At 39.8% G+C, this 17,079-nt stretch overlaps 1 protein-coding gene across 8 annotated transcripts in view; it reads right to left on the bottom strand.

Annotated features, from left to right (window-relative positions):
• dlg3 (discs, large homolog 3) overlaps positions 1–17,079 on the bottom strand; it is a gene marked incomplete at its 5' end in the record, with an annotated part of 94,518 nt that overhangs the window by 25,587 nt on the left and 51,852 nt on the right. For 5 of the 8 annotated variants that reach the window (XM_079249964.1, XM_079249962.1, XM_079249963.1 and 2 more), the window contains 7 exons: positions 3,944–4,106; positions 6,041–6,185; positions 7,027–7,163; positions 7,364–7,533; positions 7,908–8,032; positions 9,259–9,309; positions 9,784–9,837. In XM_079249964.1, coding sequence (XP_079106090.1) covers positions 3,944–4,106; positions 6,041–6,185; positions 7,027–7,163; positions 7,364–7,533; positions 7,908–8,032; positions 9,259–9,309; positions 9,784–9,837 — 845 coding nt within the window. Of the gene's footprint in view, positions 1–3,097; positions 3,224–3,943; positions 4,107–6,040; positions 6,186–7,026; positions 7,164–7,363; positions 7,534–7,907; positions 8,033–9,258; positions 9,310–9,783; positions 9,838–17,079 lie in introns of all 8 variants that reach the window. The other 3 variants (XM_079249960.1, XM_079249959.1, XM_079249965.1) reach the window with 2 other exon arrangements.

The following is a 17,079-nucleotide window of genomic DNA, read 5'->3' as shown; positions in this document are numbered from 1 at the left end:
CTTACAATAGCATCTATCTAAAATAACCTTCCTACTTGGAGCCAGTGGGGAAGCTGATGGGGCTGCAATCTGCCTGTTAGTCTGAAGGAGCCGGATGCTCATCTGCTGTGACTGGGATCAAGTTGGTTATTAGCCATGGTGTCCTGGTGTCCTCTGAGACAATTTTGCTCTTTTCTGGCTGCACTGTGGACCTGGCACACAAACAGGTGCATGCACGGTCACAATATTTAGGTCAATCTCATTTACACAGTTGATTTGTAAGTGTGTGCGGGATGTAAACACCCCAGGTATGTCTCAGTGTCACAATTGTGCACTGGATTCGAGGCGTCTATCTATGTGTGTTCATATGTCACCACACTACGGGTAAATGTCTCTGTGTACAGTACATATGTGTGACTGGTGATGCCTGCATGGGTGATAAGAGGGCCAAGACCAGAGTGTGTGGCCTGACATTTCTAGTGTGCCGATGAACAGCTGCAGGATTGTCTGCTGGTCTGCACTGGATCAGGCTCTTACTCGCCGTTGCATTTATGGTAACAGTGAGGCTCTGTGTTTATATTTACATAGATCAGCCGGCAAAACATTCCAACGCTCCAAAGCAAAAATTTTGTCGAGGGTTGCTCTAGCCAGCCGTGCTATAGTCCTATTCCCTTGTTTCTTTTAAACAACCCAGTGCCTTAAGACCAGGGTCTATGTGTCTTACACACAGCAAAACACATTTTGAAATCAGCGAATGGCTTATTTGAAACACAGTATAAGCCACTGAGAGCACAAACAATGTCTGAACATACCAAAACATTAAAACAATCATCCATGTGGTGACACACCATTGTGTGTCACCACAAACCGTGGAAATTATTCAAAAACTAAAACGAAACAAAACAAACAAGGAACCTTCGAATAGTTTTGGATGCAAAACATAATTAAATAAATACATACATGCATGCCATGCATGCACACACACACACACACACACACACACACGTATACACACACACACATACTTACACACACATATACAGATATACATACATACATTCATAAAGCAAAACACACACTCCCCTAAACATAATGCTGTTTTCTTCAGCATTAACCAGCAGTGAAAGCAGCTTGGCCTGAGATGTAGGCTTGGTTTTATCCTCCCGACAGATGGAAATGAGCAGCTTGTGAAAGCATGAAGCCCTTTCAGCTGCACTCCTGTGGTGATGTTTGTGAAGAGCAGGTAGGACTCCATTTTAAACTGTGTAAAGAGCTACGGCTTGGATTTAAAAAAATATGGGCAAATTAGTAGAAAACTGATGGACAAAAAACTAGTAATAAGCTGAACGGGGGGCAAATTATGTTATTATCATAATAATAAGTCATGAAAAAAAAACAAGGTAGCTGCATTAACACCTATGTTCATTTGCATTTTCCATCAGTTTATTACCCACATGAATGTTGTGACAAAATTAGACTTTTGATCATTTCTTTAAACTGAGCCTTTTTCCAGGGTAGGCTGATGATTCAACATATAAAAAAGAAAGACAAAAAAAAAGAATAGTAAAGATTGAGACAGAATAGTAGATTTACATGAGTCAGAAATGAGTTTTGGAGTTCATTTCAGTCAGCTACAGATTATCAGCCCTATCAACTATCTGAAAGTGTTGGTTACTGAGAGACGTGACCACTTTGCTAAGGCCTTGAAGACCCAAACTGTCACCCTCAATGGAGAGGAAATTGAATCTGGTTATCAAGAGCAACCCAGGATGCACTACAGAAAAGATCTGGCATGAATTGAAATAGCTGAAACATCTGTTGGAACCACCAGCAGTCAAGGAGGTTTTATATTTCAAAAAGCTACTTTCTTAGCTTCCACTTAAAACAAAGGAGCACCTGCTCCAAAATCAAAACCTTCACACTCAACTAGAGCTCGCAGCTGACAGCAAAGGAAAAAAGCTCTCTGCACTCATGTTTTATAGGAAACCATTGCAATAACAGCACATTGGTACAACCCTATTTGATTTTCTAATATGATGCTGGCTTGATTTCCAAATTTTTTAAGGATTTTAGGCCATTCATCATGATTCTGAACCACCACACTGTCATGTGGTTTTTGCTGTGACTTAAATTGTTTTTGTTTAATTTAGTTTAATTTCATTTTTAGTGTCAGATAAGGCAAAGACTGAACTGTCATATGTTTGGAGGGATAAAGGCACTAATAGTTAAGCATGGAGGAGTTAGCTTAATGCTCTGGTGCTACTGTGCTGCTTATGTAATTGATTTTTTTACATCAAGTGGATAGGTTCTTAAATACAAGCAGATTTGACCTCAAGATTATGAACCTGAACACACATTAAATTGCAGCCGAATGGAAACCAATAGTGAGCTGAAATAATGGCCTTCCCAAAGTCTTGAACATAGACATGTTGAAAATGTGTGCAACAAGATAAAATGTATGATCTATGCAAAGACAGGAAACCACAAATTAACAAACTCCTAATAATAAACTAATTCCACACCCAAAAAGAGGAGACAATTCCTACAAAAATTCTGCCTGTCGCTCCCTGATGGCTACCAAAACTTTCTAGTCAGGTTCTGACTTTATGATACATTCAATCACACATTTGTTACGGGTTTCTCACAACTGATACTCCCAAAACGTTCAACTTTCACACTATTCCTCCAAAGAGGACAGTTCAAGCAAATCCCAGAAAGCTGAATCTTGCCATGACATTTATGTCCACAATGAATGTACAAAATTTTCTGATTGGAACTTAAGAGTTCATAAGAAACACTGACACACAAGTAACAGCATAAAGACGTAAAGCACACATGAAGTGGTGAAACATTTACATGCAAACACAGACACAGAAAACGCAAAGAGGAACACCCTGCGACCCCTTCCAACCCTCCCCTCTCCTTTACTTCTCTCTTTAACCTCTCATTCCATCTTCAGTGCTTTTAGTACAATATGTGCACTCATGTGGCACATCATACTACCGATGAGGTAGATTTCCTCTGTCCTGTGGCCCTACTTTTCGTTAAGGCCAGATCTAGTTGCTGAGCTATAGAGAGGAGGGTTAGCTAAGCAAGGCGTGATGGACTAGGTTAGTACCTGCCAGAGAAGGGGAGTGGACCTTGGCACAAGGGAGCAGGGGAAGGACAGAAGCCTCTGTAGAGGGCCTGGGGTGCCTTGCTATCCCCAGGTTTGTGGATGACACTGTAAATAGGTTCAGCCCTGCTGTGGGGTACAGGAATCACAGTGAACGGGACAAGTGTAAGACACAAAGGAAGCACACATACCAACAAAGATGCGACAAATGCACATACAAGTCATGTGGACAGCTTTACAAAGACTTCACAGGACACTTACAAACTCAAACATACACAAACATTCACACATTTCTATATGTAAACACACTCCAAGAGAGAGATACAACCTTCTTTCCCTAGAGCTGTAGGTTAAGCTGACTCAAAACCTCATGCGACAGTCTAATCAAGACCACATGAATGCGACTTCTGATCCTCTACTTGGACAGGAGTTCAAAGGTTAACACAGTCATTACATGTACAAGAAGTGACAAGGGGGCCTCTCTCGGCTCATGTGCACCACATCCTAAGCAGCTACAATGTAGTATCGCCACCAGGGTCCCAATGAGCTGACATACAGAAACTAAATATTCATTTTCCATAGTCAAACATATCATAAGGCTACTTAAACTACTGTACAGGTATTAAGAATCAAAAGAACCATGATGATACATGTAAAGCAGCAACAAAATTGAGGAAACTAAGAAGTGAATGAGATCCAGACAAAATTATAATGTATTTGAAAATGTAATTTAATCTTTTTTTTTTTTTAACTTTGCCCACACCACCAGATAGTACATGTAGAGCAACAAAGAACGTGGCAGTAATATTAGAAAGGAATGGGTCATGGAAGGGCAGTTTTGCGACCTACCTCGTGAAGTCTTCCTCTCCAAGCATGTGGCGGGGAACAGGCGAATACCTGGATGGAGTGACCTGGGGTGGAGGGTACACTGGTTTGGGCTCCATTGCCCCCATATAGTTGTGGCTGACGTGGTTGTCCACCATGGTGGGGAAGGCTGGAGGGAGGGCCAGACCAGTAGGGGTAAAGAAAGAATGATTACAACACAGGTACAACAGCAAAACTTTACAGCAGCTTTACTCAACACAATAAAAGTCACATCTATTGCTTCTGTATTATCGACCTTGTTTTTTCTCATTTATTTAAGGGACCACTTTGGTCAGAGACACCAGAGTGGATATACCATAATGACAGTGTTTGGAGCTAAAGAAGTAAAACTAAAAGTGAGCACTCGGCTTTAAACAGTTCAGTTTAAAATACACAATAAAGCTAGAAATCTTGGTGTAGTCCTGGACTCAGACCTGAACTTTACCAGTTGCATTAAAACGGTTGTGAATTTAGGCTTTTTATCACTTAAAGAACATATTGAGGATTAAAGGACTGATGTCTCAGAAGGATTTAGAAAAACTTGTACGTGCATTTATCTTTCTTAGCCAAGACTACAGTAACTCTGTCTTTGCAGCTCTCCATAAATAATCCATGAGACAGCTGTAGTTAGTGCTGGTCAAGTCCTCAGTAAGACCAAGAAAGTGGATCGTATTATTCCAGTCCTCAGATCTTTATACTGGTTTCTTGTTTGTCAGAGAGTTTTCTTCAAAATCCTGCTGTTAGTTTTTAAACCACTGACTGATTTGAGACCAAAATAAATTCAGGATCATCTGGTCATTATGAACCAGCCAGATCTACTTTCTGTTCCCAGAGTCAGGACTAAACATGAAGAGGCAGCAACTAGTTTCATTGCTCGTCACATGTGGAACAAACGTCTAGAAAACTGCAGATCTGTTAAAACTCAGCTTTTTAAAATCAAGGTTAAAAACAACCATTAACTCCTCACATCGAAACTTTGTTTAATCCATTTTATTTCTTTATTTTACCTTTTTCTTCTTTTCATTTAATCTCTTTCATTTCTTTTTAAACTTTGCCTTTAATCTACTTTATTAAGCTTCCTGCATCCTGCTGCAATGCTTTTAATGTTTGTTGTAAGGTACTTTCCTTGCACTGAAAAAACTGCGGCTCGTAACAGCAATAATAATCTCTCTATGCACAACGAAACAGAATATTAACGCCTTTAACAAGTGCAACAGGTCACAGATTATGACAAGTTGTTTAATAAGCTGAAGATGCTAAATGATTCCGTTTTGTGTAAAACTTTGACCTGTTGGTGAATATTTAGATTTCTTAACACACATCATTATTTGAGCAACATCTCATTTAGAACACAGCTCATAAATCATTATGCATAGTGGTCAACACCATAAAGATTCATTTTGGGCTCATCAGTAGTCCCCATTCTTATTATACAATGGAAACTACTGTTTAATAATATATATTTATAATGACAAAACCCAACCTCCTACTGAAAAAGGCAGCTTACCATCTTAAGTGTTTCAAATCTACATCAACTCTTTCACCTGTGGAATCAGACCACTTAACAACTGCAAACATTTAACATATACCGACAAGCCCACAGTAGCTCCTTATAATATTAAATCACTGTTCTCTGGAAATCTGAGAAACTGCAGTTCTGGATTGTGGGCTCTCATGAGCAGGTGGGATGTGAGAAACCATCCACAGTCAGTGGGAGGCAGAGAACTGTGCTTGTCGTTCGCTGTGGGAAGGTTTGTGTGTTTGTGTGTGTGTAGAATCAGATACTACACACACTATGTGGGTGTCTGGGCATTGCAGTTCGGGGGAGAGAGAACAGTGAACCAACACAGAAATTCTGACAACATCTCTGATAAAGATGAGAAACCGATTCCAGTGCAAGACAACAAACATGTAAACAGTTAGGGTGCCTTGAAACTGCCCTTTTACCTTACATCAAATGCTTTACGTCAATAAACATTTTCTCACTTTATGAAGCAGTGAATATAAAATGTGGTTCCTATCATGGGCAGTGTGGGAACAGGATCAAGATGATCAGGATAACAAAGTGAGGTTGATACGTACTGCTGGAGTAGTCTGGCGGGGCGTACATATCGTTCAGATGCACAGGTCCTGGCTTGGCCACCTTGAGGTAAACCATATCAGAGGTGTTCTTCAGTGCAGCTACTGCCTCCTCATGACGTACATCCTGCAGCACGATGTTGTTCACCTGAATGTGCCAACAGTCGAGAAAGGACAGGAGGAAAAATTAGGGGGAAAAAACAGACCTTGTATCAACACCTGACAGCTTCGTGTCTTCGCTGCTGTGTGACAAGAACCTGCAGTCGTCACACCAGCTAGCAGAATGATGAATCATAGCTTGAATGTTTTATGAGGTTACAGCACATTTCAACAGCAGAGAAAATGTTGCCACTGTGTGGCATTAAAAGAGGTCAAAAGAAACATCTGGAAGTTCATAAGTTGCTCTGAATTTTCTACAATTAATCTTTAGGTAAAATATAATTGGAAGGCAAAATTTTGATGGACTGTATAGCATATTTGGAAAGTTTTAGTTACAGTTAAGCAATACCCTCAATGGCAGTGATACCAAAGGTAACAGGGAGACTCAAAGAGAAAAAAAAGTGGTATTTTCCAACTAAAACTTTAACATAGTAAGAATGTTTTCTTATTAGAATAAAAAAAAAAACGTATCCACTCAAACGAAAAATTCACACTATTAAATGACAGTGATGAATGACGGCTTGCAGTGTAGACTCAACGGATCAATGAGCAATTACCGAACACACAAACCCAACTAATTATATTTTTCATCCTAACCCAGCTGATGGCCCGTTTATTCTTTCACCTCATTTCCCAAATGGTTGATTCCTGAGATTATAATAAATACAGATTTTTGTTGTTTTACTAAAGTAAAAGTGAATGAATGAGGAAAACAAAACAAGAAATAGTTAAAACACCCTGCCCAATATTTGCCTAATTTTGCAATGAACCCCATTAACACTTTTTTTTTTTGAACAGCAGAAATGTGAGAGGGAGTTGCAGGCTCATACAGCTAGCAGGCGGTCTCCAGTTTGCAGTCGTCCATCTTTTTGCGCTGCTCCTCCTTCTATGATCTTTGTTATATAGATGCTGTTGTCTCCTGGAATATGTTGGTTGCCGATACCTCCAGCAATGCTAAATCCCAGACCTGGTTAAGTAACACACAGTTGTCATTACCTGTACATTAATCAATCGTGACACATCAATGATTTTTTTCTTCTTTTGTCAGAATTCCATTAAAATAAATGCATGTTTAATGGATTTAAAAACTGTAATGATGATTAATAATTACAATGTTCTGCAGAAAGGACTGTGGAGAATGTATATGTATGTCTATGTGGCTCTCACCTTTGGGCCCTTTCAGTAGGTTAACCTCCAGAATCGTCTCGGGTGGAGCCTGTCTCCGTCGGACCAGCAGCCGCACTACAGGCCCCGCCTCCTTCAGGGCTTCCACTGCCCGGCTGTGAACCACCTCAGAGACGTCAACATCGTTCACACGAAGCACGCAGTCGTTAACCCTGTCAAAGGGAAAGTTCAAACATAGATCACATACACCACTGTGCTTCGTGTACAAAGGCAGGGAGACCCAAGCAGGGTTAATATAATCAGAAATCTCCTAAGCACTCCATATTATAATTTTTTTTGCATGTTTCAGCCTTTGGTTTCGCCGTGAATCACTACTTTGAGGAAGCACAGAGAGCCTAGAGGCAGAGGGCAGAAGAAACTCTGCCTCCCACACAGCACTGCCTGGCGGGACACGCTATGCATGAGAGTAGAGAGGTTGAAGTAGACAGAGAATGGAGGTTTGCAGAAAAGCCAGGAAAGAGTCGAAGGAACGAACAAGGTGAGGAGGAGGAGGAGGAGGAGACCGTGCTGGAAAGGATGAACTTACCCCAGTCGTCCATCCATAGCAGCTGCTCCTCCAGGGATTATCTTGGTGATGAAAATCCCCGGATCATCGGGAATGTGGGGATTGTCTATCCCTCCAGCAATGCTAAAACCCAAACCAGAGTTCCCCTGCAAACAGGTTGTAAGTGGCATTTTCAGCAGCAGGACATACTTGTATATGCATACAATAAAACATGCATGCTTAAACCAATGTGACTTTGATGTGTACTGGTGGGGAAGCGTTGGATGGGGCTTTTGTCCTTAAGGTATTTCTCCAGCTATTGCTGAATTCTGGTTTTGAGCATATAGATGTAATTTTCCTTCAATGTGACCAACATGAATGGCATGGATTACTCTACAGAGCACTTTGTTCAATATGCCACACATTCATTCAAACCACACACGTAGATTAACTGTGTTAGAAATTTAAAAAAATAATGCTGCGTTTCAGAAACACCATTTCTGTTGCATGACGTAATGAGTGGACAGGAGACAGACACTGCCACCTCCTGCCCTTCCTATCCCTGAGATTACACGGGCCCTATTTGGATCCAGTGGGTCCAGGCACACTGCTGCACCTGACAGCCGTGGCCACAGAGACAGGCAACGCACAAGACAGCTGAGAAAAGACTTCACTTTATTATTTTCTATAATTAATGAACAACAGTCACAACAAATTAGAACAGAGGGAGGCTGAGGCTTCCCAGCGTGCTGCTCAGGAGCCGAGAGGAGCAGCCTGCACTGGGCCTCACCACAAATGTTACACACCCACAAACCTTTTAAAGGGTGCCTTCGCATAGTTTATTTAAGCTTTCTGCAAGCAGAAATGCCACTTAGAGTGAAAGGGGCAGAAAGACACTATGCATCCATCGAGGGTTCGGAGGTGCATCTATATGTGGGCGGAATAATGAGAGCAGAAACGTATAGCACCCCCACTAGAGGCTGAACCATCACTGCCAAGTGCATTGGTGCCTGCTGAACAATTGAACAGGAGAGCACTTTACATTTCTGGCGTCTGCTGATGACATGTGCCTCAGGATTATGTAAAAAGCCATGCATCACTGGCGTTATTCTGCACTCTTACTCACATGAGACATCCCATCTAGGAGTCCACCAATGCAATAATGTTACGGCTGCAACTTAACAAACATGCAGTTTAACATAAGATTCTTCATGATTTACAGAGATAAAGATTTGTCAGTGGAATTAAGGTTTGTGAAGCGCAATGAGCGAAGAAAGAGCTGCTTGCTACCACCTAGTGGAGAGAAACCCATCCAACATGCAGATAATCCATTAAAGACAAGATGGAAAATGTAAGAAAAAAAGGAAAAGTAAGATATAAAAAGAAAGCTTACCCTCTCTAAGATTATTTCTTCATATTTATACATCCCATCACTGCCATTTACCTGTCAAAATAGAAACATAATGGTTAGTTACATCACTGAGGACAAATGATGCCATTTCCTAAAAATACTGCAGGAAAAAAAAAAAAGGGAAGCGTTTAAATGTTACAGCTAAATCCTTAACCATAAAAAAGATCTCTTTGCAGACACAGCCGTGGAGAATAGGATTATAGTCAAAATATGGAGAATATGCATTCATCAGGTTATTTTACAAACTAAAAAAATCTACCACAAATTTCTAATTTGTTAAAAATGAAAGGTGCATATATGTTGACATTGCAAAATGCACATTCTGTACAACATTAAAGCTCAATAGGATGGATGCCGGGCCCCATGGTGGATTGCAAGGTGCTACCAAGAGGAGGCCTCCTCATCCACCTATCCACACACACACAAACATACAGACATGTTCAAGCACTAGAGGAAGTGGAAATGAGAGGCATATATACTGTACAGACAGTGGGAGCAGATACTTACATAAGGGCCTGCATCTAGTGAGTCTGCGTTGACAATGATGGGGGGAGGGTTAGCCTGTGAATATGAAGAGATACACATTATCTCAGTGTGTGAGGCTGGCACTGCACAGACGCAATGAAGTACACATACTATTGCTCAGGAGCAGTCATAGGAACAGTCAGCGAGTCTCCTTGGGACTGAGAATGTGGGAAGTGATGAGTTGGAAGGGGGTGTTGAAAGGTGCGAGGACTGAGAATGAGGACTGGGGCAGAGAGACCACTGCTTATTAACCACCACAGCCAGACATCCTGCGGTCACCTCATAAAACAAAACAGCTTGTGTTTCAGCTGTTGGGATAATACGTTTATCCCACATCTACTTTCACTTTACACCCCTGAGAAATAACACCATGTAGTATCACATACACAGTGCGTGTTTTTATGGTTCAGTGAACACTTACAGAAGTTTATATCTCAGGATTTACAGAATCACACAACTACTGAATAGAGGAATAAAACACAACCTGTTTATTTCTTCAGGTTAGAACTAAACACACAGAATGTGCTAATATTGACATAAAAAGGTACACGCTGCTGGTAAAAAAAAAAAAAAAAAAATATGCCACCTTCTCAGACAGTTTATGTTCATTATTAGATGGTTGACTTTACAATTAGGTTAAAAGTCTAATACCTATTACAGTCATATATAATATTTTTCAGCTATTCTCTGTTAATATCATGTAAAATGTAACGTCTCCAACAGTCTACAGGTTGTTCAAGTTGTAAATAAAAAGGTGAAGTGTTTATTAACAGCAACAACGTAGACAAGCAGCTTAATTACTGACTTTACTGTCAAATCTCAGAAAATATTTTGAAAATTTGATCTGTAAAAAAATCTGAGGGCATCACTGTCATGAAAAATGAACTTCATTAATACTTTTAATTGTTCAGACTACATCATTTTATGATAAACCAGATTAGGCAACAGAAATAATGAAAATGTTAGTTATAACTATACTGACAAACCTTGTTTAGAGTCTACAAATTGTAGATTGTAATTTTTGTTATGCAAAGTTGATCTCATCTGACTGTAAAAAATAAAGTCTACAGAGATTAAGACAGACTCATTTAAATCAAGGTAAAATATATAATTATTTTATTTAAAGAAACTTCTTTTTAACAGCACATTTTCATTTTAAAAGAATTTACTTCTCAGTAAATTTTAGAAACATTTTATTACTGTTTCTAAGAAGATGCTCAAAACTTGAAATACAAAGGTGCTAAAGCTTTTTAAGGAATTTAAAAGTACAAACCTAAAAGGAATTCTTAAATATTTTTCCTGTAACCAGATAAATAAACTTGTAAATACTCTGGTTACTTTCATTTCAAGTCATCTGTGGGTGTCTGAGGCTAGAAAATTGTACTCAATAAAAAAATTTTTAGTACAAATTTTCTTGTTGTGCTTGCAGTAATTTTTTCCTGAATCTTTACTAACTTATATCCATTTTTATAGTTTGATCGCAGACTTTTTGAGCTTTATATTTCATATTACTCCCCTTTTAGTCATAAAAATTAATATGGCACACAATTAAACCTTTTTGTTGTCATTGCAGCAGTAAAACACAATGAAAATATAAGGTGAAGGTCTTTAGTCAACAGGAAAGTATAAAAAAGATTCTAAAATACAACATAAATGAAAAAACAGGCTGAGGAGAAAAAAGGAGACATAACTGCATCTGAACGTATGAACACATGTCAAAGGGGCATCAGGGTTATTACACTCACACTGCCACACTGACTGCAAAACAACAAATGTATTAATTATACGAATCAAGCAGCGTTCAAAACAAACTAAATCCAAATTTAAGGCCACATATGAGGTTTAACGGCTCAATTAACCTCCCAGCTTGGCTCTATTGTGCCACCTGGTGTTTCTGTCCCCGCTATAGTCTTGCAGACGGCCTAAGAAGGTATGCAGCCAGGGTGAAAGCAAAAATGTGAAGGAGCAGGCAAACTGGTTGGTTCAGGAGCAGCCTAATGGTCATCCTTTCGCTCAGCCATATGACTGGCCTAGCTTTTGTTGATTGAGTTATATTGGTGAGAGGATTCTGACAGCTCTACTTGGGGATCTAAAGTTCCCAGCAGCAGAAAACTAGTTATCTATTCTCCCCCAAAATTCATTTACATGACATAACTCAGTCTTACAAACACAAGTATCTTCTGAACATGAACCTACGTTCTGCTGTTGCAATTTTAAATACCGTTGTGCCAAAGTAATGTGAAACTGCATGCTGTGGCACCGCTCTACACAAGCAAGACTATTCAGTATTTGTGTCCAAATCTAGACAAATCATAAACATGATATTGTGATATTTATTTTGTGATGTGAGATGTGAACTCACAATGAAAACAAGCTCACTTATATCTAGGTTTTTATTCTTCTTTTTTTTCTTTTTTTCTTTTACAACAAATGACAAAGCTCCAAAATATCATCCTATGACAGCCTATATTTGCCAGCAGTTCGGCTCATTGCAGAGGAAAATTGCCAACAATAAGCTTATATACAGACAGATATTAAAGAAATGGATTTACAGGTAGATATAACAGGTTAAATAAAGCAACCTCTCTATTTACTCATCTTCCTGGGTAAACACAACGATACTGAAGACATCAAATTAAACTCCTTGAGATAAAATGAAAATCTCTGTAGGTTTTCAATCAAGTTACATGTGTCTCCAACACCTGTTTCTGCACAACAGCAGCTTGGAACACTTTTAGATGCTTTGACCCCCAATCAACTCAACACAAGATGTCCATCATTTCCCCAACCCTCCATACTTCTCAGTGTTTAGTTGTCTGATAATGAAAGTTGCTCTCCAGATAAATAGGAACTGTAGATTTGACCTGCTTCGCTCAGCAGCGATGTGAAATTACTCTGCGGCTTTCCCCATGTCAGCACAATCGGGCCTTAGCTGTAATCTACATATGGACTAACAGATGCTCACGTCAGTGCTTTTGCATATGTTTGCATGGTTGCATATTTGTGATGAGCGCTTCATCTTAGACCCCGAACCCACTACCAAAAATCCTTCATGTGACTTTAACAGTGACATTATCTGTGAAGTGGCAGTGCAGCCTGTGACAGATGTGATAGTGGTAGGCTGTAGTGAAAAAGAACCATGTAACCAAGTTGATACAGCAAGAAGTGATGAAACACTGCCTCGGGGCAACACAGGGGAATATAGAGGCCACTGTTGTCCCTGGATGACTGACAGACTAAGCTATTGAATCCACTACTGAGGCTACATGTGACAAAACACACCTGTTGCAGTATGATGCTTGCAGTGCTTATTGTAACCATCATTATGGACCAGTGCAGCTTGGTGAGATCACTGAATCCAGACACAGCAACGTCACCCTAACCTCAGGTCCCTTAATCCCTCTATCCAAATCTAACAAAACATGCAAACAAAAAGGAAAAATGCAAAATAATCTCAATGCGAGTCATTTCTACAGGAGTTTGATGAAATGTCTAGCAACATATTTGGGCAACTTGGATTAGATTGGATTAGTGCCTCCTCCTATGCCTCATCTCTGTCATATTGAGCAACAAGAAAGCAGATTAAAGACCATGAGATTTGACCACCACTGAGGTTTATAACACACTGGAGTAAAATGGTCTCGACTGAGGACAAAGAGAAGACTATTAGAAATGTGCATGCAGGTCCTGTCCTGGTACTGTTAAGAGGAGTTGTATGTGTATTTGTGCATGAGGAACGCATTGGAAACTGCTTTGTAATACAAAGTTAGAACGGCACTGTATAATTGTGGATCATTTACCAGACTGATGTCAACCCAGGAGGGAATGAGAATGCCTGGCTGGGTTTTTCAGGTGAATGTGGGTCAGGCAGCATCAAGTGTAGAATTCAGCAGGAATTATGAACATAGACAAAACAGCTTAGATGTGAACATTTTTTCATTTCTGATGTTGTGAATATGCATATTATCCCCCCCAATATGCCCACCTCTGCCATGGCTACAGCTGACTGCTGAAGTAAAATACTTTTCAACTAAAATAGATTAATATTAAACTCCTTCCATAAAGCTTGCCCTTGTCCTCCATTCATATTGGATAAATCCATTTTAACTCCTTTTTTAAAGTCTTGAGTTCAGGAATTTGGCCGTCACCAGCTTGTTCTTTAGACCCTAGACCAAGTTTTTTCTAAACTGAACTTAAGAAGTCCAGTGTCAAAGCAAGTTATTGTTTCCCTTTTAAATTCACTTGAAAATGAGCAAATCAGAACAGAAATTTGTTCCAAAATGCTTTACTGAAGAAGCAGATCAAAGGAGAAGTTGGTATTTCAGTTCAGGAAGCTATATTCATTCTTTTTTTTTTTTTTTTTAATAGGAGTTTAGATTTTTCAAGCCATGAAGAATTAAATCCTACCTATACGTTCACTAAACTGGGTCCTTTATTTTGATCCCTGTTTTTTATTGGGTTGTTGGTATGCTGCAGTTCCTACGCTGACACAAATGTAAGAGTGTTTCATAAAGTAAGAATCGATGTTTGTGAGCCTTCTGTTGGTGTGCTGCAGATTCAGGACAAAACATTTGAAGTTATAGAGCTGCTTCAACAAGTAGCTGGCTCAAACTGTTTTCCCAGGATCTCCTACCCTACCTTTAACAGTTAAAAATGCCTTCATTTTGGTGGAAGCCTGCAAAGAAAAATGCTCAAATTCAGTAACAATATTTCCGAGACTAGAAGATTTTTCTTGTTTGCCTTTGCAGACAATCAATCAGATGACTTGTATGAACCCTATAAAGAAAATAACACTGCAGCCACATTTACTTCACATATTGCATATAGTTTAAGCTGATGCTACAAACATGGATCAAAAAGAAATCATGCTATAGATGGGACTTATGTATGTTTGATTGTTTGCGAGAAAAAAGAATTGCTAGCTATCAGGACGAGATGGATTAAGACGACCTTTCAACTTCTAAGGCAGATGTTTGTCTTAATAATGCAGTCAAAGCAGATGGCAGATGGAAGGAATTTACAGCTGGATGAGTTCCAATCACAATGCAGGCCAGTTGATCTGATCACAATGCATCCCGCGGGCATTTCTAGCTTCTTTTAACAAGTATTTTTCCTCACCAAATAACAATTATGTGCCAACTGAGAGTTACCCCGAAAATTTTAACAGGCATTTGCGAGGAACTAATAGACATGGTAGTTATTTCATTAGTTTTTCTTTCATTGTGGGATTACAGAAGCTTTGGCACAACACTGTATGAAGACCCTAGGCTAAAAAGCAAATGGAAGCAAGAGAGCATACCAGACACAGAAACCTCATGTACAGTCAGTGACAGTAAGTCCAGACTGCTTCCCCAGCATGAGATCATTACAAGTCCCCACTGACCACCAGGAGCAGTAAAACGCACATGCTACTAAGCTTTCTTTCTCCCAAGGTTCATTCGCCCATCTGTCCATAATAGTTCCTTATTCATCAATCTATCATCTTGTCCTCTTCTCAGTTGAGACCGTGTGCCTGTCTCTTGTCTCTCAGCATCACCGTGCATGTATATCATGTCCTGGTGGCATTGCATCACATAACACTCACTTGGCTGCAGACCCTCGGGACAGTAAAGCTACAAAGACTCCCAGTGAACCTTGGCAAGTGCAGAGCAGAGTTTTCATCCAAATTGTTAAATAATCAATGTGTTCCCATGGCAACCGGTGCTTGCACCGTATTGGCCAGAGAGCCTGCTTGGCTGCCTCCCTTTGCTTCACCTCTCGGGCTTCTTCACTGCTGCTTCACTGCAGTTAATGCGGCTCTGTGCTCACACACTCCTAGCCACAGGGTGGATGCGCCTCGCTGCCTTCAGACGCACACAAGCTAACAGCATTTCTCTCAAATCCTAAGAAATCATGAACGTGTGTGCCGTGATCTTATGACATATGCATTTTAGAGAACGGAAGAGGAAGAAGATTTAAGAAATTATAACTGTCAGTAGGGCTGGTATAAATACACAATCAAGATCTCGGTTATGAGTTTCAAGAGTTAAACCTTGATCATGTCACACATGCATCAGTTGATAAGTCTCTTTGATTTGACCGTGGTACATCTGTTTGCAAGCCAGACAAACTGTATATTATTCAGATTAAAGGGAAAATGATGAAACAAATGGCCTCAACAGCAGCTTATTTACACTGTACATTGTAGCAGGTAAAAGTAGAAATTTGCTTTTTAATCAGAGAATTTTGTTTTGTTTGTATTTGGAGAGTCAGGTTGGCTTCTTTATGATAATGTGGTCATCTGATATTCTATGTTTTGTCCGAGTTGTTTAGTTAATCTTGTCTACCTTTCTTTTCAACTTGTCTTGTCCAGCATTAAAGCAAGCAGACTACCTTTCTGTAAAGGAACAGATATTTTGAAATGGTGAAAATTTCTTTTTGCTGGCTTTTATTTATTTATTTTTAAAGGGGTGCTATTATGGTATTTCAAGTTTTCTGAGCTTTCTACAGTGTTACAGGGTTGAATCCTCATCGGACAATTGACCGGCACTGTTTTTTTATCACCTAAACGCATGTTTGAGTTTGAGTTTAAGTTCCAGCACTCTCACCATTCGGTTTCCATGGCGATGAAAAATGTATCGTTTTAGAGAGTTTTTTCTACTTGGAAATCCTTGTGACGTCCCAGGGGATAAGGTTCGGTGATTGGTTACCTTCTACTGGTTAACAAGGGCATGTACAAATACATCAGGCGGGTGGAAAACGTCGGATAAAGTTATTTCCAACGATGGCTGGTGAGTTTACCAAAGAGAGACATCCTGCTGCATTCGTTGCTGTGGGTTGCTGTTTTCCACTTTGTTTTCAGGGTCTGAGTCAGGTTCCAACATGTAGGGCTGTATGCTGTGTTGACATTGTATTTTGTTTTTTTATTGAGTTCATATTAGCCTAATCCTTCAGTTTATGAGACGTTACAATGACGGTGAAAGCAGTTGCGGTGCGCGCTCCCGATGTAGTGCACTGGCGGGAGGCGGGGCTTAATGCGGAAGAGTCTCAATCCACTCGTTTTGCCCACAGGCTGATCTGACAGCCTACGGAGAGGGTCGGTCTGAAGTAAATAAAGCGATTTGTGACAATAACTCGATCAATCCCAGCCCTTCTGGTCTCAGAAATAAAAATAAATTAGCCTGAAATGCACATAATAGTTCCACTTTAATGTAACTTGAAATGGAAAAAGTGCACTACTTAGACTTAGTTTTGTCTAAGTATTCATGATTAATTAGGCATCAAAACAAAGCCATCATT

This window comes from Telmatherina bonti (assembly GCF_933228915.1).
Source record: "Telmatherina bonti genome assembly, chromosome: 12".
NCBI classification, from domain to species: domain Eukaryota; kingdom Metazoa; phylum Chordata; class Actinopteri; order Atheriniformes; family Telmatherinidae; genus Telmatherina; species Telmatherina bonti.
This window is presented reverse-complemented; position numbering and strand designations above follow the sequence as displayed.